Source organism: Anas acuta, chromosome 3, assembly GCF_963932015.1.
Source record: "Anas acuta chromosome 3, bAnaAcu1.1, whole genome shotgun sequence".
Classification (NCBI taxonomy): Eukaryota; Metazoa; Chordata; class Aves; order Anseriformes; family Anatidae; genus Anas; species Anas acuta.
Window position 1 is genome coordinate 66489683 of NC_088981.1, and position 22577 is coordinate 66512259.

Sequence of the window (22577 nt, forward strand, 5' to 3'; positions counted from 1 at the left end):
TATATATATGTTCTCCCACGGCTGGAGCCTACCAAATAGGCATTAAATTGTTAAAGATGGTGGCTGTTCTCCAGAGGTGCACAGGATGGAAGCAGAAGAAGAGAGCAGCCAAACCCAAGCTAAAACGTGGTAAATTTGGCTGTGGATTCCTTCTGGTGGGGACTTTCGTTCCGGGGTCATCCCGTGAGATGACGGGGCCATAACCAGTTTGCAGGAAAAGCGGCTGAGCAGCTGAGGCGCACGGCCAGCTGGGGCTGTGAGAACCTGAAGTAATCGCGCAGCCACCTGCTTATCGAATTCACCTCAGCTTTAAGATGTTTTATTTATTTATTTATTTATTTTTAACGTGCTCCAGGCGGCCCCGCTCGGCAGGGGGGTCGGACTAGGCGATGTCCCTTCCGACCTCGGCCATGCCGTGGCTGTCAGCGGTGACAACACGGCACTTGCTCCCCCACGGTGCCCGGGGGCCACCCAGCGCCCCCTTCCTCAGCCTAACGGTCACTAACGGCTAACGGTGACTAACGGCCGACTAACGGCCGGGGCTGAGGGGAGACCAGCCGCGCGCGCGCGCGCCCGTGCCCGTGCCCGTGGCCGCCCTCCCGCCGGGAGCGCGCACGGCGGCTGCCGCTCCGCCCGGCGCTGTCGGGCTGCGGGAGGGGCCGCGCGGCGCCAACGGCCGGGCGGCGGCGGCGGTTGCGGGGCTAACGGCTCGCAGCGCCTCACCGCGCCGCGCCCGCCTCCCCTCACGGCCCGGCGGCGGCACGGAGCGCCCCCGAGGCCGGCCCCGGGCCGGGAGGAGCCTCCCGGGGCTGCGGGCCGCGGCCGGGGAGCCCCCGGAGCCCGGTTGGGGGCCGGCTGCTGAAGATGGCGACCCCGGGGATGAGCTGGCAGCAGCAGCACGGCTACGGCGGAGGCTCCGCGCCCGCTGCCGCCGCCGCCGCCGGGAAATTCGGCGCCGGCCCTGCCCCCGGAGCGGGAGCCGAGCACAGCCCCGAGCTGCATTTCAAAATGAGCAAGAAGATCGCCCAGCTCACCAAGGTGAGGCTCGCTCCCCGGCCGGCGCTGCCTCGTGCCTCGCCTGGCCGGCGGGAAGGGTGAGGAGCCCGTCCGGAGGGCTCGCAGTGCTCACCGAGCGGCCTCCGCGCTGGCACCTGCCACGGGATCGTGTTAAAGGCTGTGCTCAGACTAGATGGTTTTAAAAGTGTGTTGCCTAAGGCTGGTAGGCCCCGCGCTGCAGGCTTGTTGGTAGCAATATTTTACTTCGGGTAACTTAAAAACAACGCTGTGGTGCTGTAATCTCTCTTGCACGATGCTCAAGGCGTAAGCGAATAGCAGTAGATGAAAGGCGTTTGTTTCTTCTGCTTCCTCTTTAACAAACGTGATGCTAACAATTTCTGCCAAGAATTGCATAGTTAAAACACTTAAAGGTAACTTAAAAGCACAGTGGGGGAATGGTGTCATTCCTCAACTGTATGCCAAAATGGATGAAGGTGACATTTCATTGGAACTCCACGTGAAGAGAAGGAAGGCTGCTGGCAGGCTCACAGGGGAGATACAATTTGTATTTATGGACTGCTGAAGTGATTGGTTACAAATAGTATTTATAGTGAAATGCCATGCACCTTGCTTCACTGGGAAGCCAATGACTGAAGGGTATTGTGGCTTGGGTTTTAATTCAGAACCCGTTTGTGTGTGTGTGTTAACTTCAGTTGTATTAAAATTGTATTGTCATAGGGAGAAAACTAGGATTCAAATCAGCTAAAGAATCACTGTGATGTTATTCCATATGAAATACAAATGCTGAATTGAAATATTAAAGGTATTACTACAAAGTTGTGCTCCTTGAAAGGTGCAAAAAGCACCAGGAGAGCATAAATAATGCTTTAAATTTCCCTTAAGGCCAGTTGTATGTGCAAAGTAATACTTTCAAAGAGCAGTTCTTACTTGTGCGTGGACTTTTTTTTTAATATATTTCCCTTTCTTTCTTTAGGAATCACCCAGCAGTTTATAGTTGATCTCAGAAACAGTCTTCTGTCTCTGTTGTGAAATTGTGTGTGTGTTCCCATGAGTTCCACATCACTGCACATGTGCCCTGTGTTTTGTGAGTTATGGCGTGTCAGCTGTCTTGAGACAGGTGTGACTTAAATGTGGATTTATATGTATAGTGCTGGAGTACTTTGAAATTCTCTTTTGGAATACTTGGAGTCTTTATTAATAAACACTGTGCTTCGTTCATAGGATCTTTTATGATCCACAATAGAGTCCTTTGAAGATTCTAAGGATCTTGTGCATGCCTGTCCTGCCAAAGATTTCAGAACACTGCAAATAAAAGCTACCAGTTGCTTTTGTGATTGTTGTATTTCAATAATTGTAAATCAGCTGTGATTGTACAAGGATTTTACATGTGAATTAGACATTTGCAGGATGGGAATCTTGTATTTGTTTCCCTGACTTGCAGATTCTGGTGATATTTTGCTTTGAGTGTTAGTCTGTTTTCAAGTTTGAGGGAGAAAACTTGGGAAATTAGCTGATCCTTGTGAACTGAAGGTCTGGACTGAAGAACAGACTTAAAATGGGATGCATAATAAACATACTTGTACCTAATATAACAATAAAATTAAGGATTTATAGATCAAGATGAAATGTATTCTATAGCATTCACTTCATTGAGGTAGAGGTGCAAATGTTGACAGTTGTGTAGTTGGAGGGTTCAGGTTCCATATTTCTGTTTGTTATTTGACCTTTCAAAGAAGGATTTAAAAAAAAAAAAAAAAAAGAAAAAAAAAAGAAGCAGCTTTAGAAGCTTTATCTTATAGTTTACCCTGAAGAATTTTCTAACCATCTCTGGGATCTGAAGCCTGATTTGGTAGGTGCCTGAAGCAGTTACTCCTTGAGAAAAGGAATCGAGCTGTAGAAAGGAAAAGTAAACAAGATACTTAATTTCTGTAAACAAGAGTTAACTGTCAGAAGAATTAACTTCACATTGCAGAAGATTTGTGGAAATAAGCTATCCAAATCGAATGGCTGGTTTAAATTAATATATATATATATATATATATATATATATATATATTTCTGTGAAGGTCTTTTGACCAAATTCTGCTATTTTGTCTCTGTCAGATGCTTACTAACTTGTGTATAGAATACTTCTTCAGTAATCTAGGAACTTCATATTGAGAATAAGAAGTGTCTTTTATATAGTGTCTAATCATGTCTTTTATATGAAACACTTCTCTCACGCCTTCTGACTGTTCTTCCCCTTGTGCCTCTCTCCCCCCGTCCTTTTTTTTTTTTTTTTTGTACTTTTCTCTAAAACCGTCTTTAAGAGCTACGAAGTCAGGGGATTTAGAACTGGAGTCAGATGTTTCATCAGGTCAAAACAAACCCCAGTATCATGAAAGGGAATATAAGTACACCGGGGGCGTAGGTAGGTTACCTGGAAGCTTGTGTTTTCTGACAAAAGAAATGTGATTCAGTAGTTTATTTTTTCCTGCCCTTGTACAGCTTGCACTACGAACCCTGAATAGCACCAGAAGAAAATGCTTTCCCCATGGGAAATAAACATCATTCATGAAGTAAATCTAAAATTTCAAAATTAGAATTCCTGATTTATACAGAATCTAATGTTTTGGTCAAACCAATACAAGAACACAAAGAAACATGCAATTTATTTTTTTTTTAAATCTGTAATCAGTAATTTAGATGCAAAATAAGATACAAATGTGGTCTGCTAAGCACAACACTTCTGAAGAGCTTAACTGTATTTCTACTCTTGAAAAAAATATAACTTGATATAACTTTAGTATGCTTGAACTCACAGGGGAAGGTAAAACATGCCAGTAGTTAGAAATTCTGCTTTAAAAACTAACACGATACTCCATGTCATGTTTAAAGACTGCAGAAGTTGTAGCTGAAGCAATTTTGGGTCCTCTTCTAAAGCATAAGCTCCTTATTCTAGGCGTTTTGGAAGATTTGTGTACCAGTTTGGGGATAAAGTAGCATCTGACACCAAAGATTAAAGCCAGAAAGAAATAAGCTGTGATTATGAGATTGCGTATATGTTTGTACTACTACATGCTGGAGTGCTAATGCAGTGTTGAATTATGCTTGCTGCAGATGAAAATATGCATATATATTTTATTAGTTTGCATAAGACAACTGGAATAGAAAACAAAAAGCAAGTTGCTGTTCTGCTTACATCAGTGGGGGAGAGTGGGACTTGTTTTGACAATTGTTAGAGGAGTGCAAGTTCAAGGGGTTGGTTTGTTTGTTTTGTGTTCTGTTCTCCCCTCATTTTTTGTGCTGTAGTTTTCAGCTTGAGCATTCATAATTGAGAAATTCATACCTTTATGGAATGTGTTGTGGAAGTTCTATGACATCAACATAAATTTTGACTTTTATGGATTAATTAAATGATCCACGCTGGCGTTATGTGATGAGAATCTGAAGTGTTGGTTTGGTCGCATGATCCTGGTTGCAGAAATCCTATGTCAAGTGGAAGAGCCTGTAAGTGCCATGCAGGTGCTATGTGCACTACAGCGATAGTTTATATCAGGTCAATCAATTTCATAATAAGAAAAACAGGCAAAAAACCCTCAGCAATACCAGTGATTTCCCTTGGTACGTGCATACAGCTGGATAGTTCATTTCTGGAGAGATTCCAAAAATGCTGAGAGGGTTCAAAGATCAGGCAACAAGATTGTCCAAGGCACAACATGATTCACTAAACAAGAAACTCAATTCTGGGACTCCCGTGGCTGGAGTTCAGTTCTGAGTTCTGCCAGCAGTTTGCTGTATGAAGTCAGGAAATTTCCCTCACTCCTTTTCTTTGTTTTCTTCCCTCTTCCTGGTTTGAAGAGAGGTTCCTAGAGAATAGACTTTAATACTTACCATACTGAATGGTTTGGGGTTTCAATAGTCAACTTATTTCAAAGAATAAATAGCAAATTTAATAATCCTTAATTCATTTGTTTTTGCTGCTTCCTTATTGTGTGGCCTTTTTTGCTGGGAAGGTTAAAGGTCTTGCTCAAGCACCACAGGATGCAGTGCTATGTATGTAACTGTAGGGTTTAACTTATTAATCATAATAGTTAAAACGTTACATTTCTACTGAAACTTTGTCAGTTTTTATTTGAGAGTATTCTGCCTCAATAAACAAAATAACAGTCTCTTGCAGAAAGAAGCTTCCTTACATATAGGCTTATAGGAGAATGTAAGAGCCCTTAAAAGTAGGGAAGAAATGAGAATCTTAAAAACCTTTTAGAACTGTTTTGACATTAGCTGTCATCAAGTGGTGGCTGATGCCATTAACAGTTTTGGAAAAACTTGTGTTTTATTTTTTAAGCAACCTTATGTCATCTCTCCAATGTTTGTGAACATTGGCAGCAGGCCAGTATTTGCTTACGGCTCTAGCACTGCATGAAAAAGGCTGGAATTTCAAAGAGGATGTGACTTGAGTACAGATTTGAATGTCAACATTTTTGCATGTATTTCCTACTGGTAATGTGGGAATAAATGTTGTAGTTTCCTTATTACAGTGGGAATAGCTTTCAAGAACTTGAAGACCTGAACATGTAAAAATGGATGTTGAATTCTTCTGCATTTCTTTAGATGGACCTAATTCTGGTTTGTGTTAGCTATTCCAGAGATAGCTGGAGTAAGCCCTCTGTGAAGGGATCAACCGAAGGTAGGAATTGGAAAAGTAACAGTATTTCTGAAGTGGGTATTTTTCTTTTTTAACCATGCTAATATACTTTCTCTGCCTCCCCTTTCTGACTCTTGTCATGTGGTTTTCTGACTGTCAGCCTGCAGTAGTTGTGGTTTTAGCAAGGGTTATTCACAAAAGAGAAGTTTTATGTAGCTGTGATGGCTTAAGGATGAAGATGGGACTGTGTAAAAAATGGTTTATCTTTAACACTGTAGTTCAGTATTAAAGATATAATTTTGTTAAAAATAAGTTGAGTTTTTAGGTTCACAGACTCTTCTACAGACCTTAAATAAAAGCAGCAGTTATCAGCTTTAGCTTAATATTTGCTAATTGAAGCACTGAAAATTGCTTTAAAGCTGCTGTGGCTTCTGTTGTAGACCTGAAGAAATCTTTCTAACCTTCTGTGTTTTGTAGAACAGAAGTCATGGAACTGAGTGTTTTGGACTGATGGTCCTTGTGCTTCTCTCATGGAGTCTTAGCATGAACTTGTATAATCTGCAGGCAGAATGGTGACAGTGAAATGCAAAAATGTTCTTATTAATAATGTGATCAATGTGTGCCGTAGGGATCTCGTCACTTTCCAAAACGTTTATATGCTCTTTGACTCTGAAAGGAGAGATCAAGGGACTAGGGGGAGGGAAGTTTGGCAGTTCTGATGTGAAGTGTGGAAATTATTACTTCATGCTGGTTTTCCCCCACTCAGGACTAGTTGAAAAAAAAATATTTTGATGCCTCGAAGACCTTGTGAGTATATATCTCTGGAATGGTTCTTCCACCCATTATCACTGTATGCATGTTGGGTGAAGACTACAGGGGTGGTGTATGGACCTGATGCAGCTATACTTCAGTTGTGGTATTTGTGAAATAGGTCAGTGACTTTACAGTCTTTTGTCATAAGGCATCAAAAAGGAGTAGAGTGGGACGAGAATGAGCTTATTTTTATTATATAAAAAAGTTAGCAAATAAAATATCTTTGTTCTGTCTGGTTTTAATATTTGACCATTGCCTGGGAGTTCATCTGAGACCACGTATACCTGAATATTCTAAAGAGACGTTCTTCATGTGTGCAGTTGAAACTGAGTTTGTTGGGAAAACTATGATCGTACATTCACATAAAATGCTTCTTCAGTATGCTTAGATATTTATTAACTTCCTTGAGATTATAAGATTTGGAAACATCTATCCAAAATAATAATCAAAATGAACAGACAAGGTGAAAGAGAGGACAAATAATATGCGTCCTTCTACTCTGCTTGTGCTCACTTCTTGGTGTATTTAAATAATGTAGCATTACAAGGAGATGAATAACTCGTTGATGTTAATCTTGCTGAAATGTACTTCAGCTGCTATATGTGATACATCAGTACATTAAGGATATTTAAAAAAAAGCAAAAGACTAACAAATGAAATTTGTACTTAAATCCTATCAATATGTCAAAATGAAAAAAAAAATAAAAAAAGAGAGAACATGCAGGCCATAAATAAATCCTGGTATGACAACAGCCATAGTTTAAAATCTGTCAATCTTTATCTACTTTTCACATATGATTTATCTTTCCGTAAATCCCATGGAAAGAATAAGAAATACTTGAAGTTTAGTTTTTGTTGTTATTATTACAATTTCAGATAAGTTTTGAATCCGTAAAAAAAAAAAAAAAAAAAAAAAAAAAAAGTTTTTGCTAATATCATCTGCTTTAGATAAAATCAAGGTAGTGTCAGTTCAGTGTTAAGAACATACCATTGAAATGCTTTGCTCCAAATACAGAAGTTGTGAAGAGGAGAGAAGAGGAGAGTCTTTTATCTATATTTGAGAAAGAAAGTCGGTGGTAGAACCCTATGTAATTTTACACTTTACATATAACTTACATGCTGATCTGTTTGCAGCATTTTAAAGTGCTGTGTCCATGCTGATTCATAAGTAGTCAGTCCTGCAAGAAGCTCTGATTTATGAGGTCTTATAAAAATGTATAGGCAGAAAACAGTTTTTTGTTTGTTTGTTTGTTTTTTCCTGGAGTACCATGAAAGTACAAAGAAGTTATTTCAAAATGAGGAGTCTTTCATTCTTGCTTATACCATTTCTTTAGAACAAGTTAGATAAGTCAGGGTGGTTCTATACTTTCTTCAAACACTGTAAAACTCTACCCAGTAACAGCATTGCTTGTGTTCAGATATTTGTGTTGTCATGCAGAGAAACCTTAGCAGTCACACTTTTTTTTTTGGTGCACACTGCATCTAAAGCATGTATAGAAATGTTACTTGTCATCGGTTGTTGTATTTACAAATTAACTTCTAGCCATAAGGAACTTCTAATCACGGTCATTCTTTCAATATCTCTTTTTCTAAACTCAGGCTTTGACTTTATCAGAAATAGTAATTTTTTTAGTGATTCTACTGTTCACCTCACACTGATTTTACCCCCAAGTCTCTTGTGAAAAACCTACATTGAAAGCTTTATTCTCCTGCGGTTAACTCTGTGAAGGGGAGGAGGGAGTTTCATTGCCTTAGATAGTCACCAGCTTTTTTTATACTATTTTCAGGCTTGCTGTTAAATACATCCAGTAAATCTCTACATTACAGTAAATCTCTACATTATTAAGTGGTATGAAATCAGATGAGTGTGTCTCTTGGCTGATACAAGGCTGGCAGTGGTAAGCCAGGCTTCTATGTATTCTTCTAATGACTGATGTCATACCAATAACCAAAGGCATAGCATTCCAAAAATAACCAGAAGAAACAAAAACACTCTAAAGCTGTTCACCATCTTGTCCTACTTAATGCATTACCTGGCTCTGTTTCTGTGGGCAGGCTTTTTAAACTGCATATAGAAGCCTATGAGAGAGAACAGCTTTTTACTGAGGTTGTCACTTGGTTAGGCTCAAAGTGACAGCCTTTAAAAATAGTTACTGTTAAAAAGTTGATGAAGTCCTGGTTTAAGATGCTTGTATTAAATGAAGGACAGTCTTTTAGCTAAAAGAAGTATGATGTAATTGCAAAAATGTATATTTTTTAATTTCCTTTTCATGTGATGAAATAAATTTTAGGAAACTGGCTGGAACAATTTAATTTCTAGAAACCTGAATTGTATTGTCTTCAGAAAACAGGTGTGCTGTAATCTAGAGATCATTAATTGAATAATGTTTTTTCTCCTGATGTGACTGAAAGCTATAACTTTTAGCTAAGGGTTTGTCTGGGACTGCCTTCTCAGATGTCATATTTTGCATTATGAAAGCTGATATGTTTGGATAGCTTGTACTAAAATGCATTGCCGTAATCTCCTGTGACTGTCTTTGTCCTTTTGAAATTTGAGATGTGAAAATGGTGATAAGCCATTTTTGTAATAAAGAATAGGTAAAAGAACTTAAAACAGATTTTTTTTTCTGCTTTACGTAATAATAAATATAGGTTTTCTACTTTAAAAAAAATGAATTTTATTTGTACCTTGTAGTAATAAGCAATCTAAGACATGCTTCTAGCAAAAAAAAAATAAATCAAAACACCTTGAAAATGTCTGTCTTTCCAACATTAATCTGTAATGCCAGTCCAGTAACATATGCTACTTATATTACTTATTTTAGTATATATCTGTGTTGTGCCACTGAGTGGTGAAACTTTATATGAAAATTTTGAGCTATATTTTGAGTTGGTTCAGTAGTTTTCCCATTATGTATCAAATTTTATATTATTAATTTATAGACCATTCAGTTCCTGTGCTCTGCAAATCAGTCAGTCCTTTTTTCTTTTTAAAAACACGTGGCTATTTGGTTTATGCTATTATAGAAGTTGCACATATTTAAATGCAAAAATATATTTTGAAAGAGGGACTGGAATCTGACATGATGTTTGGTTTGCATGTTCTTTGAGCTGGGCTGGGGAACATTCTCTGGCCGTTCCCTCTACTCTCAGGATTCTTATGTTTATTTTTATGCTCTGCTTCATACTTTCTCATGTGTACTTCTACAGTGTAGACCATTCATCATTTGGTATATGAGGTACATTCTGCTTCACCTCTTACATCCAAGTATCTACTATATAACATTATGCTTCATTCATATTTGGGCAGACCTTGCTATATTCTCTATTTTTGCATATCCTGCATAAACAAAGAGCCTGGAGCAAATGAAGCTTTTATTGCTTGGTATTGTTTTCATAGAATCGCAGGATGGTTTGGGTTGGAAGAGACCTTCAGAGTTCCAACCCCCTGCCATGGGTAGGGACACCTCCCCCCAGACCAGCTTGCCCAAAGCCCCATCCAGCCTGGCCTTGAACGCCTCCAGGGATGGGGCATCCACAGCTTCTCTGGGCAACCTGTGCTAGTGCCTCACCACCAATTTTTTCCTTATCTCATCTGAGTCTCCCCTCTTTCAGTTCAAAGCCATTCCCCCTTGTCCTATCACTACACTCCCCAGCAAAGAGTGCTTTGCCTGGAAGTTGATAATCCAGAAGAAACCACATTCCAAATCCTAGATTGTTCTTTTTAGATCCCTGTTTAGTAGACTTTTTTTTTTTTCCTCTAATGGCAGTTATTTTTCAGACACACACGTGGTTATGTATATGTACATGTACATAACTTTTTTTTTTTCTTATGGGCCTATGTTCCTGGCCCTGAGGGAAACTTTATTTTCCTGCTTTCAGAAAACCGTTAGCTTGGCAAAGTTGAAGACAGAAGTAACATGTGTCCTCTCACAGGACAATATCTAAAAATCAAATTTGCACCAGGGTAAGTTTAGATTGGAAATTATGAGACATTTCTTCTCAGAAAGAGCAGTCAGGCATTGGAGTGGGTTGCCCAGGGAAGTGGTGGTGTCAGCGTTCATGGAGAAGTTAAAGGAAATGTTGAACCTGACACTTAGGGACATGGTTTAGTGGGTGATTACATTCTGGATGTAAGGCATCCTGTTTGGGCAGTCCCGGGCAAGGAGTGGCTTATCCTTCTGCCAAACACTGTGAGACAGGTGGATCCACCAGCAGATGTGGAGGAACCGATGGAAGTGGATCCACCTTGGCCAGATCAGACCTTCAGCTACCCTGGCATTTCTTCGCTCTCTGCCATCTGAGCCCACCAACAGCGTCGCAACACTGCCTGGTGAGCTCCCTACTCATCACGCAGGCTCCATCCCAAGCATTAGCTTGGAGCCGCCAAACACCATGGACATACAGCAGGCTCACCTGCAAGATGTCCTGGCAATAAAGAACTCTGTTGCTGATTCTCAGGGGTTTTGTGAGTGCTTCTTTCCCATCCCCCAGCCCTTGTGTGAGAGGTGGCAGCCCTTCTACACAGAGCCTCGAGGAAGAGCACAAGAGAGGACCCAGCTTCCTTCGGGCTGCTGAGCTGGGGTGACAGGAGGAGTCCCCAGGAGCCACCATGCACCTTTAACATTTATGCAAATGGACTGAGGGGTGAAAATAGTAGTAAGCAATTATAGGTGGCTAATTTCTTATATTAGGAGTGAGCTTCTATATCTGAGTAATTGGCAACGACAGACAAGGAGAAGGCTGAGGTACTCAACAACTTCTTTGCCTCCATCTGCACTGGTAGACGGGCTTCCTGAGCAGTCAGGCATTGGGACAGGTTGCCCAGGGAGGTGGTGGAGTCACCGTCCTTGGGGGTGTTCAAGGAAAGGTTGGACATGGTGCTTAGGGACATGGTTTAGTGGTGACATTGGTGGTAGGCAGGTGGTTGGACCAGATGATCTTGGAGATCTTTTCCAACCTTAACGATTATATGGTTGTTTGGTTCTATAGAATCATCATAGAATCATAGAATATCCTGAGTTGGAAGGGACCCTTAAGGATCATCAAGTCCAACTCTTGACACCGCACAGGTCTACCCAAAAGTTCAGACCATGTGACTAAGTGCACAGTCCAATCTCTTCTTAAATTCAGTCAGGCTCGGTGCAGTGACCACTTCCCTGGGGAGCCTGTTCCAGTGTGCAACCACTCTCTCTGTGAAGAACCCCCTCCTGATGTCAAGCCTAAACTTCCCCTGCCTCAGCTTAACCCCGTTCCCGCGGGTCCTGTCGCTGGTGTTAATGGAGAAAAGGTCTCCTGCCTCTCAACACCCCCTTACGAGGAAGTTGTAGACTGCGATGAGGTCTCCCCTCAGCCTCCTCTTCTCCAGGCTGAACAGGCCCAGTGCCCTCAGCCGTTCCTCGTACGTCTTCTCTTCCAGGCCTTTCACCATCTTCGTAGCCCTCCTCTGGACACTCTCCAACAGTTTCATGTCCTTTTTATACTGTGGTGCCCAGAACTGCACACAGTACTCGAGGTGGGGCCGCACCAGCGCAGAGTAGAGCGGGACAATCACCTCCCTTGACCTACTAGCGATGCCGTGCTCGATGCACCCCAGGACACGGTTGGCCCTCCTGGCTGCCAGGGCACACTGCCGGCTCATATTCAACTTGCTGTCTACCACGACCCCCAGATCCCTCTCTTCTAGGCTGCTCTCCAGCGTCTCATCGCCCAGTCTGTACGTGCAGCCAGGGTTTCCCCGTCCCAGGTGCAGGACCCGGCACTTGCTCTTATTGAACTTCATGCGGTTGGCGATCGCCCAGCTCTCCAACCTATCCAGATCCCTCTGCAAGGCCTTTCCACCCTCATTCGAGTCCACAACTCCTCCAAGTTTGGTGTCAATGATGATTACATGAATAAAAAAAAAGTTAAATGCAGATCATAAATTAAAGCTTCTGTATGTGCCTGTATCAAATCTTGGTAAATGTGACCTCTTAAAGGAAATCGTATTGGAGTCCTGACTCCCACGCCTTTACTGGGCTCTAGGTTAGCTAGTAATTCTTGAGCCTCTGCTCTCATCTGTAGAAAATGGATTCTTGCAGGTTCTTGCAGAAAAGGTAAAACATTCAGTGTACCGAAAGAAATGATGTTTTAGTGGGTGGGAAGCATGAAAGCCAGTGCCTCGTCGAGGAATTTGGAGTAGTCTCAAGTTCATCTACAAGAACAGATTTTCTCAACGCGCTGTATATATTTTATCGAAGTCTGAGGCTGTGCGTGCTTCTCTTGGAAGCCTTGCAGGCAGAGTCTTGTGTGAGGCTTGGCCCGTGGCTGGCGGTGGGGCTGCGGGCCGGGCTCTGCTCGCTGCCCTGCCCCCGGCGGCCTCAGGGGCCGCAGCCCGGCTGCTCGCCGTGGTGCTGAAGGGGAGGGAGGCTGCGGCCGGCTGCTCTCCGCGGTGCTGAGCGGGAGCCGGGGCAGCGTGGTGAGCCGTGCCTCTGAGTAAGAAATTATTTCCCCGAGTGTATGAGCCGTGTCGCTTGGTACTGACTTCCCAAAAGAACGACATGAGGACGAAGAAGTGGTACTGGAAGCATCACTGGTACTTCTCAGGAAGCTCTGTCGGTTAGCATATTGAGATATGCTAGGGAGTGTTTAAGTCAGCAGCAGCAGGATTTTATTCATATTGGCAAAATTCTAAAAAATGGGTTCAGGTTTGGTTGCCTAAAGCTAACTTTGGGAATACAGCACACAAAACTTGATGATTTCTTTTGGGATTTATACTTAAAGTCTGTTCTGAAAGAATTGCATTCTTACCTTTTAAAGGATTTTAGAAAGTTGGAAACCAAGTTGTCTTGTCATCAAATTCATTAAAGGAATGTGTGCTATTTCTGAAAGTTGCATAAGTCTGTTAGATTCAAAAGCCCTCATAGATCTCAGAAGATGAGGAAATTGCATCTTGAGATTATATTAAGCTTTAAAACAGTTGTTTTGATGATTAATGAAAAAAAAAAAAAAGTGGTACAAGTCTGTAATATGTCTACTTTTTCACCCTGTTTCTTCAGTTAGGTGTTGTTACTCTTTGTTTTGAGAAGATTTGAACTTAATAATATCACTCTGCTGAGAGAAAACTCTGCTGTGTGGGTTGTTTGCCAAGGGCAAACTAACATTATCTCTTGAATGCCAAGTCAGTTGCTCAGCTCTGAGAACTTCCCCGTGCATTGCTTTGGAGTCCAAATACCCACAAACAGATGCAATATAGACATACTAGCTTAATTTTCTCTGGGGCTTTCTGTGCTTGAAAGTCCCAAATCAAATATTAATTAATTAAGTCTGTAAGACAATGCAGCTCAGTGACTAAAGCAGAACTTGGAGTAGTCCTTTGGCCTGTCCTGTTTTCCTTGAAGTGATTTAAGGTCTAATCATATAGCAGATGTGTCAACTGTATTCTGATTTGATGATTAGAGGGCAAATGGGTTTCTTACTCACCAGGAGGCAAATTGTGGAATTTGTACATCTGTCACTAAATCTTTGTTGTTGTTGTTGTTGCGGTCTGCTTCTCAAGATTTAACTGTCTTAGCAAATTGCCTGAAGCTAATTGTGCTACAGATTTGTAACGGTTGTTTCTGACATAACTTGCTTGGTAGAGGTTAACGTTCCAGAACCAGAAAGGGATTGTGATTGGGTGCTGTTGGCAATACTGCCATGCCTTGCCCAGCCCAAGGGCATTGAGATGCATTTGCAAATATCTGCTAAACTGGTCTGTAACAGGAGAAAACAGTTGATTCCAGTTGCATGCAAAACGGATACCTAAGTTAATCCTTCTTATTAGATGGCTGTGAAAGACTATTTTTGCAATTCCACCTTTATCATGGTGGAATTGTCAATTGTGTGTCCTTTCTGGTCAACTCTTTTATGTGTGCTTAGCTGTGAAAATAAGCATGCTTGAAAATGATCTGATTAGTTTGGCTTTCTAATTTGTGTTCAATTTACTGCATGACAACTTGGGGGTTAACACATAGCTGATCTTTCTTGTACTCTTGTGTTTAACTTCATAAATGGTGAGTTACCTGCTCTCTAAGAGTGCCAGGAGGCTGTAGCAGATGTCAACACAGATTAATCTCCTGGCAGTTACACCTTCATGTAATTTGTACCTTCCTTGCGCTTCCTTTCTAAAGAAAGCTACATTGATTTCAAACAGAAAACATGTAGTACAGTAGATTGCTTAGCTTTTTTTTTTTTTTTAGCTTAATTTTCTTTATTCTTAGGCAACTGGAAAAGGGAGGAAGCTGCAGCCCTTGCAATTTCACTTCTCAGTGTGTCATGTATAGGATTTTGGGAAAGGGTATGGCTTAGAAGGCATATTAGTGCCATGAGGATGAAGAAAGACTGAGAGAGCTGGGGCTGTTCAGCCTACAGAAGAGAAGGCTCTGGGGTGGCCTCATTGCAGCTTTTCAGTTCTTAAAGGGGGGTTTATAAAGAAGATGCAGAACAACTTTTGCTTAGTCAGATAATGCCAGGACAAGGGGAAATGGTTTTAAACTAAAAGAAGGTAGGTTTAGATTAGAGGTCATGGGGAAATTCTTCACCCAGAGGAATGGGTGAGGTCCTGGCACAGGTTGCCCAGAGAAGCTGTGGATGCCCCATCCCTGGAGGTGTTCAAGGCCAGGCTGGATGGGGCTTTGAGCAACCTGATCTGGTGGGAGGTGTCCCTGCCCATGGCAGGGGTTGGGACTGGATGGTCTTTAAGGCACGTTCCAACCCAAGCTGTTCTATGGTCCTATATGGCATCAATTAATTTCACCAAGCTATATTATACAGACTTTCTAACCTTTAAACTGTAAGTAGAAAGCAACAGAAGTTCTCTTTAAATATATATTAGATTTAGTGAGAAGACCTGCCAAAAACCAAAACAAATTGGAAAGCTAGGTATCAAAGTTTTTCCTCCTTATTAGAACCTTTCCTGACTGTGTTAGGGGAAGAAGTGCATTAATTGCTGGAGATACTTGTGCTTAATGTTTTTAAAAGTGCTATTAATAACATCCGTGTATTGTTTACTTAATTATTTGGTAGCTGTTTGAAACTGAACTTTGAAAAAGTATTAAACAAACAAATTTATTGTCTGCTGCTAAATGTTTTACTCTGGAAAGCAAATCTCTTCTGCATTGTTTCTTAGAAGTTGAGACATTGTTCATAATTCTGCAGAAGAGCGGGTGTTTTAGAATTTGCATCGTACTATGAATAGTCTTTGAAAGTGCTTCAGAATAATTCCTTGATATTCTATGAAGGTGACCTTTATATGTGGTTTATTTGATCATTCTCAAGTCTTCTGTTAGCCAATGGTGTATTTTGCAATATACTACCAATTTAGTGTGCTTCTCATTTCCTCTTTCATATAAAAATGGGGAGTTTTACAGTAGTAGTCAGAACTGGGCATTTTCATTTGAGAGACTAAATATATATAAACCGACATGTGAATGATACAGACCTGTACACGCCTCAAGGCACAAGGCCTTAAGCTAATTATTTAATGTGAAGTTGCACGCAAGTATTTAGCTTAAAAAAAAAATGGTTGCAAGTGTATTTATGGGTGTGTCCTAAGATTTCCAATATTCTCTCAACTCCTTCATTTTATATATGTATTTATGTGTATGCTGAAGAAAGATTTCTTGGGTTTCCTTTAATCACCCTACTTTATCATGCCAGCTATTAAAGATTTTCTTTGCTTCCTAGGATAGTTCTTGGTGCCCAAAACTCGAAGCCTTGATGAAAAACCTTATTTGACTTGACCTGTCAGGTGCTAGGGATATTTACGGGAGGTGAGAAACTCTGAACAGATCTACTTTTGTATGATGAATTGCTGAAACAAAAGGAGTTAATGCCTTCCATTTGATGTTGAATGAAATACTGTAAAAGCACAAATCCAGATAATCGTTACAATTTAAGTACTCTTAATCATTTAACAGCTCTGAATCATATTGCATTCCAGATGCCAAACAAAAGCATTAGTAAAAATCTTTATTGCAGATGCATAGGACAGCTTTTTAAGAACATTAGCTAGTGTAGCTCTTGAGAAAACTATATCACTGATAGAGTTTAGATCCAATTAGGTAACCACCATCAGAAAATACAGATGTTGGACTGGTGACTTAATATTTGGGTTGAGCAGCCATGGGATTCCCCTTACTATATTCAATAGGAAGAATGGAAAAGAGATTGTTTTGGACAAAACAACATAGCCGTAAGCTGCCACCAGGATATCAGTTTTCCTGTAGGTCTTTAATGGAGATACTACAATTTTCCTACTTAAGTATGCACTTAGTGACATTATTCAGTTGTCAGATGACCTGGGGTAGAGGGAACTGCAAAAACTTGAAGCACTTTGATAGATATACACTCTCTAGATAGATTAGAGACTTAAAAAAAAAAAAAAATTGTATTCAGAGCCATATTTTTTGCAGGATTGCTTTTAGAAAATTTAACACTAAGTGCGTCTTCACTGCTGTTTGTTGTGTGCCAGTTTGGTTTTTCCAGCTGAGTGCTAGACAAATAAACATTGAGATAGCATGAAGACTGCCTGAAATGCTGGGCTCAAAGGGTTGTGGTCATTAACATGTGCCTGGAGATGTTGAGGTGTCTCTATCCTTAGAGATATTCAAAACACACTTCAAAAGGGTCCTGCGTGACCTTTTTAAGCTGACCCTTCTTTGAGCGGGGTGGTTGGACCAGATGACCTCCAGAGGGGCCTTCCAGCCTCAGCTATTCTGTGATTCTGGGCATATATTGTTTCTGTAATAGTTAATAAAAATTATGTGTTGAACATTTAAGTTGTTGCTGTGAAATGACAACAATAATAGCCAATATTGTGCAAATACTGAGAGGTAGCTTTGAAATGTGTTTTTCACGGTACAATAGAGCCCTGTAGGTTGCTGGAAAGTTTACCACTGGGACATTGCAAACTTGTCCTAGATATTATTCTCAAAGTTCAGCCTGAGGTGAAACTTGGACTGACAAGTGGTGTGATTTGAGCAAAAGTGACCATGGCAGCTTCGTTCCTTATTATTTATTTATTTTTAAGGTTTTAGGAGGAAAACGGTGAAAAGGAGTGGAAGCTTATTGATCAGCTCTTGGTTTGAACATTGATTTTTGTTTGTTTGTTAAAATCTTGGTAACTTTTCCAGAGAAAGGAAAAGAAATTACTTCAAGGTAGTATGGAATGTCTGGGTAAGTGGCTCAAATTATTCTATAGTTATAACAGTTTCATGAATGAAGTTGGGATTTCCTCTTTGCATTCTGAAAAATCAGCATTTACCATTAAACTTTTAGAGGTCTGTTGTAGTCAAGGCTTCCATAAATTGAGAAAATGCTGTAGCTGAAAATACTGAGTTGGAAGTCCTGCAGTGTGTGCTTTTTGCTCTGATATTTTTTCCTGAATAGCCATTTAGACCACTGAATTCCATTCCTTCCACATTTGTGTAAGAGAGCTTTCTTTATCAATTAAGCAAGTAAGTGGTTTGGGACTCTAGTTTGATTTACAGGTATCATCTGAGTTGAAAAATAAGAACTAATTTCCAAGGAGGAATTACGTTTTTTCTCACTCTGACTAAGCATTCTAACTTTTGAAACTTTTTTAAAAACTTTTTTTTAAATCTTTCATAAGTCCTTCTGCAGTGTGTACTTGATGACATACTAAAATATGTCATCGTGAAAATGCAAATTTAAATTTTGTTCTGACATCAAAAATATTAAACTTTTTATTCTGACTTACTCTGCAAGTTGGTTTTATACTTTACAGATTAAAACAACTCTATACACACTTAAACAAAGTGTCTTTTAATCATGCAGGAAATACACTGCCTAGAAATAGCTGTAGTTGAGAACAGTATAATACGAATGTACAGAACTGGATTGCTGCATAGTGTGGACTTGCATGACTCTCTTAGAGCCAGCAACACAAGGCTAGAACAGCTGAGCATTTCTCTCGGCAATAGATGTCATGTAGAAGATGTCATGACATGGCAGGTCATGCAAAGCAGTAGCAGCGATGCACGTATCCATCTCTCTTGTAATGGGGAAGTCCTCGTGTCTATTTTGATTTATAGTAAAGAAGTGCACTTCACTCGTATCCGAATGCTTCTCATCTTTACATCAGGGTCTTCAAGTCTACTTTTTCTCCTGGAAGTGGTGTTTTGGTTCAAGATTCTGCAGATCATTTTTGGATGTTTTACTCCTGAAAATCAGTTCACTAGAATCTGGCCAGCAGGCACGCCATCTGCAGCTTTCTTTAACATGCATCTTATACACTACTTCCAGTCAGTGGCTAATGTTAATCAACTGAATATTCAACCACTCTTACGGGACTATACTGGTATCTTCAAATAGCTCTTGCCATTTCATCTGTATTTCTGTTTGTGTGACATCACATCTGCTTGCCTTGCTTAGCTGCTAGTGAACATTGTATGTCCCCTGACTTATCAAGACTTCTCTTTTAAAAGAAAATTAAGTGTAAATGTTTCACAGTAAATGTGCAAGTGAACCCCTCCCCATATTTTGTTTTCATTCAAAGGTTGAATGTTAGGTAGAAGTGGAAATCTGTTGATGTGTTCTGCTTGGAAATAAATTATGCTGAACTTCATGTCACCATCCTCTAAACAATTCCTTTTACACAGACGGCATTCAAGATTACTACAGCAACAAACATTCCCAAGTAAAAATAAGTTGGTATTTGTTTTCAGAGTTTCTAAGGGAAATAAGTAATGAATTTTAATTAGGCATAAATTTGGTTAATGTACAAAGACTGTACTGAACAGCTCAAGGGTGTTTTACAGTAAATTTTCTTGTAGCAGTACACTTCAAGGATGGGGGGAAATGTCAAGTTCTTGCCCTACTTGGATTTTAGTGCAAAGGAATACTGGTACAGTACTTTGACTGGCTGTTTTGGACAGATGCTGTTGGAGGGGGACACTGCTTTTACAGCTCCAGACCAGAAATTTGTCTAATAAAGACAAACTTTTTCAGGATTTGGATTGGTTATCTTATGTCTTTTGTCTTTACTTGACGTTTCATTGGTCATAATACATACATTTTAAGCACTTAAATGTAGCATACCTACTTGTGAACAGACAGGAAGAAAAGGGGTAAATGTAACAAAGTGTGTGATTTTTCTGGACTGTAGTAGATGTTACTACATAAAATTAATTCCTGGAAGATCTTCTGATGTCTCTTGTCAATGTTTACTTACTTTCTGTTTGTATTCCGCTGTATCTGTGGGGTGTGACTTGCCCCTAGAAAAGCTTTGTTAATGTTTCCCAGTATATTTTACTACTTCCTGTGTGAAGCAGCTCAATTCTTGTTTATCCACTGCTAGAAGGTTTAGGTTAGGCTCATTGGTTTGTGTGTTCCAAGTCATTAATAAGTTATGCATGAGCAATTCCTTGTTGGCACTGTAGTTTTTTTTGCAGCTCATGAAAAAGAGATGTAGCACAGACCAAGTCTTGGGGTGTCTCTAGAGTCTCTGGTGGTTCAGGCCACAAGGATCCACCTATGAAGTCCAAAATGAAGGTTTACCAGAGATGTAAGGTTCATCTTTGCATTTTTTTCTAATAGGTATGAGTTCCTGTTTCCATGCAAACCTGAAGAAAATGAACCACAGTCATTTTTGCTGTTTTTTTTTTTTTTTTTTTTTTGTGCTACAAAATATATTTGGCACCTAATACTAGAGTTAAGGTGAGATACCCATTTTTAATTGGAAAAGCATTCATTCCATCACGATGGAATTGCTGGCAGGAGCAGATGACCCAAGTGCAGCTGAATATGCAAGAGTATAACATCTGGTTTGGAGCCAGAAATGATTCTCAGCCAAGTAGTCAAACTTCATCTTTCAGCCAAAGTGTTGAATGCTGTTGTCTGTATTCCATGTGGTGCAAGACGCCAATGCAGCAAAAGACTTGCTGAATGTTACGACACGAAGTACAACTAAACATGCTGGCGCCGAGTCCTTGGTATAAAAAAGTCATTACTGTTTTTGTCACCAATTCTGGTGGAGTTCTTCAGACCAAAACGCATAGTGTTTCATTGGATTCTTATTAGGTACATTATTGTTTTGTATAAAAAGTATTAAGACTTCTAGCTGATAGTCCCACAGTATTCTTGGAGACAGTTTGGTCTGTACTTCTGGAATACCATACTAACTGAAAATACAGTCTACTTTTTTTCATGCCATCTGATAAGGACTGCAGTGTGTATGATGCGTTTAGAGTGGAGCTGGGGAAAACATGAGCAATTTATACTTCTTGGTAATATGCAGTTATACTAGTGTATTTTAAAATTTTAATTTTAAAACTATAATTTTAAAACTATAATTTAAAAATATAACAAGCATGCTTAGGAAATGGCTCATCCTTTGGTTCATAAATGAAGACTACAAAACTTGCTTTATCTGTGCTCCTCCATTTTCTGCAACCTTTCCACCTCTGAATTTTCGGAAACTTAGCATTTTACTTTTTTATTTGCATGCCATACACCTTGTTAACCTTAGCTGCAGTTCTTTTCTTCTGTTTCACAGATACTGGATTCCAGGAGTTTTAATAGTCTACTGAAGAAATGAGGAATATAGCAGTTAGTGTGCAAATGGTCCAAGTTCTGTGGCAGGAGATGAAGAAAATCCCATGCTGTATGGTAGATTTGTCAGAATTTAAGGTCATCCATTGTATGGTAAACCTTCAAACTTGAGTGGCTGATGAGGGAGAAATAAAGAGGTGACCTTCTGAAGAGACAAGTAAGGGCTCTGCTTTGTGCTGTAAGAGTCTGAGGTCCTGTGGAGAAGTTGTGTATGGTAACTGTAAGCACAGTGAAGACAATAATTAGGAGTTGGAAGAAAGCTTACTCCTGTTAATGGGTGGCACTTCAAAGTTTATGTGCTTAGATTTATACAAAGAGGCAGATTCTACCTGTTAAGAAGACCTAATGTCTTTCACATTCATGTCAGGTGCGCTTTGCCATGTGTGCCTCAAGGCTGTGGTCATAAGGCAGGTGCAAGGTGAAGCCCAGGACATAAGTCAGTAAATCAGGACAAGGTCCAGACCAGGGCCCTTGCACCTGTGTGGTGCATGTGCACACGTGGTACTTGCTTTTGTGACTGGTTGGACAAATGATGTGTCTTGACCCTCCAGTAATGGAGAAATTTGACTGTATGGTGGTGATAGGAGAGAGAGGAGAGCTTTGCACTCAGAAGTTCCTGCTGGGATCACCAAAACCACTGAGAATATGAAAGGTTGAAAACCCTTGGGTGCCAGGCATTAAAACAATAATTATGATTCTGTTAATGGAATTGCATGTCACTTAGTGTCATTTTTTTTGTAATGTATTAGAGGAAATTTTTGAGTCTCTGAGCTACAAAGCTCATTTGCACTAGGAAACCTATTTTTTCTAGGGAAATCCAAAAGACTACCTGCTGCCTACAGCGATATTAGCAATGTTAATCACAGTCACCAAAAGCATGGCAGAGCCATTTTTCCTCTTTCACTAACTAACATTTACATAGGTTAGAAAAAAATGAATTTGAATAATGTAAGGTAATCTTTAAAAAAGTTGTTTCCCTGCTGTATAAAGTTGAGTGAGGTAGCTTAGGTATTTTTCCCCTTTGTATTTGATGTTTCAGAACTTACTTTTTGTATTCTATTAAAAACAAGAAATAAAGCCCGTGCCCTTTTAGTGATATGTCCCATCCCATCCCTACATCCCCCATCCTCCCCTCAGCCCAGATGACTGTATGATAAGTTTGTGATTTTAGACAATAAAATGTAGAATATAATGCCTGGAATCTTTTTTTTAAGAAACAGACACACACACACACAAAATTAAAAATATGATAACTGTCTTTGTTACCAGGACAAAAGCTTGACTTTGCCTTTTCGCTTGTGGAAACAGTTTTGATCTGTCTAACTTATACGAACCCTTGACTGCAGACCAGATGGCAGAAGCTCTGTAGTTGGTGCCTGGAGAGTGATTATGGGCCTTCTTTGTACGTCCCAGCTCTGAGTGCCCGTCAATGCATCCTCCTCTGTTGCCTGGTTAAATGCTAGTAGAGGGTTGGTCTAGGTTCTGTCCTCACAAAGAAACCAAGGGGCACTTTTCTTCTAGATTCTCT

At 40.3% G+C, this 22577-nt stretch overlaps 1 protein-coding gene across 13 annotated transcripts in view; it reads left to right on the forward strand.

Annotated features, from left to right (window-relative positions):
• The first annotated feature begins 636 nt into the window (after nt 1-636).
• FAM184A (family with sequence similarity 184 member A) overlaps nt 637-22577 on the forward strand; it is a 74228-nt gene continuing 52287 nt past the window's right edge. For 10 of the 13 annotated variants that reach the window (XM_068677592.1, XM_068677594.1, XM_068677601.1 and 7 more), the window contains exon 1: nt 637-1038. In XM_068677592.1, the coding sequence (XP_068533693.1) occupies nt 865-1038 (174 nt within the window). In that variant the 5' untranslated portion in view covers nt 637-864. The remainder of the gene's footprint in view (nt 1039-22577) is intronic. The other 3 variants (XM_068677596.1, XM_068677599.1, XM_068677602.1) reach the window with 1 other exon arrangement.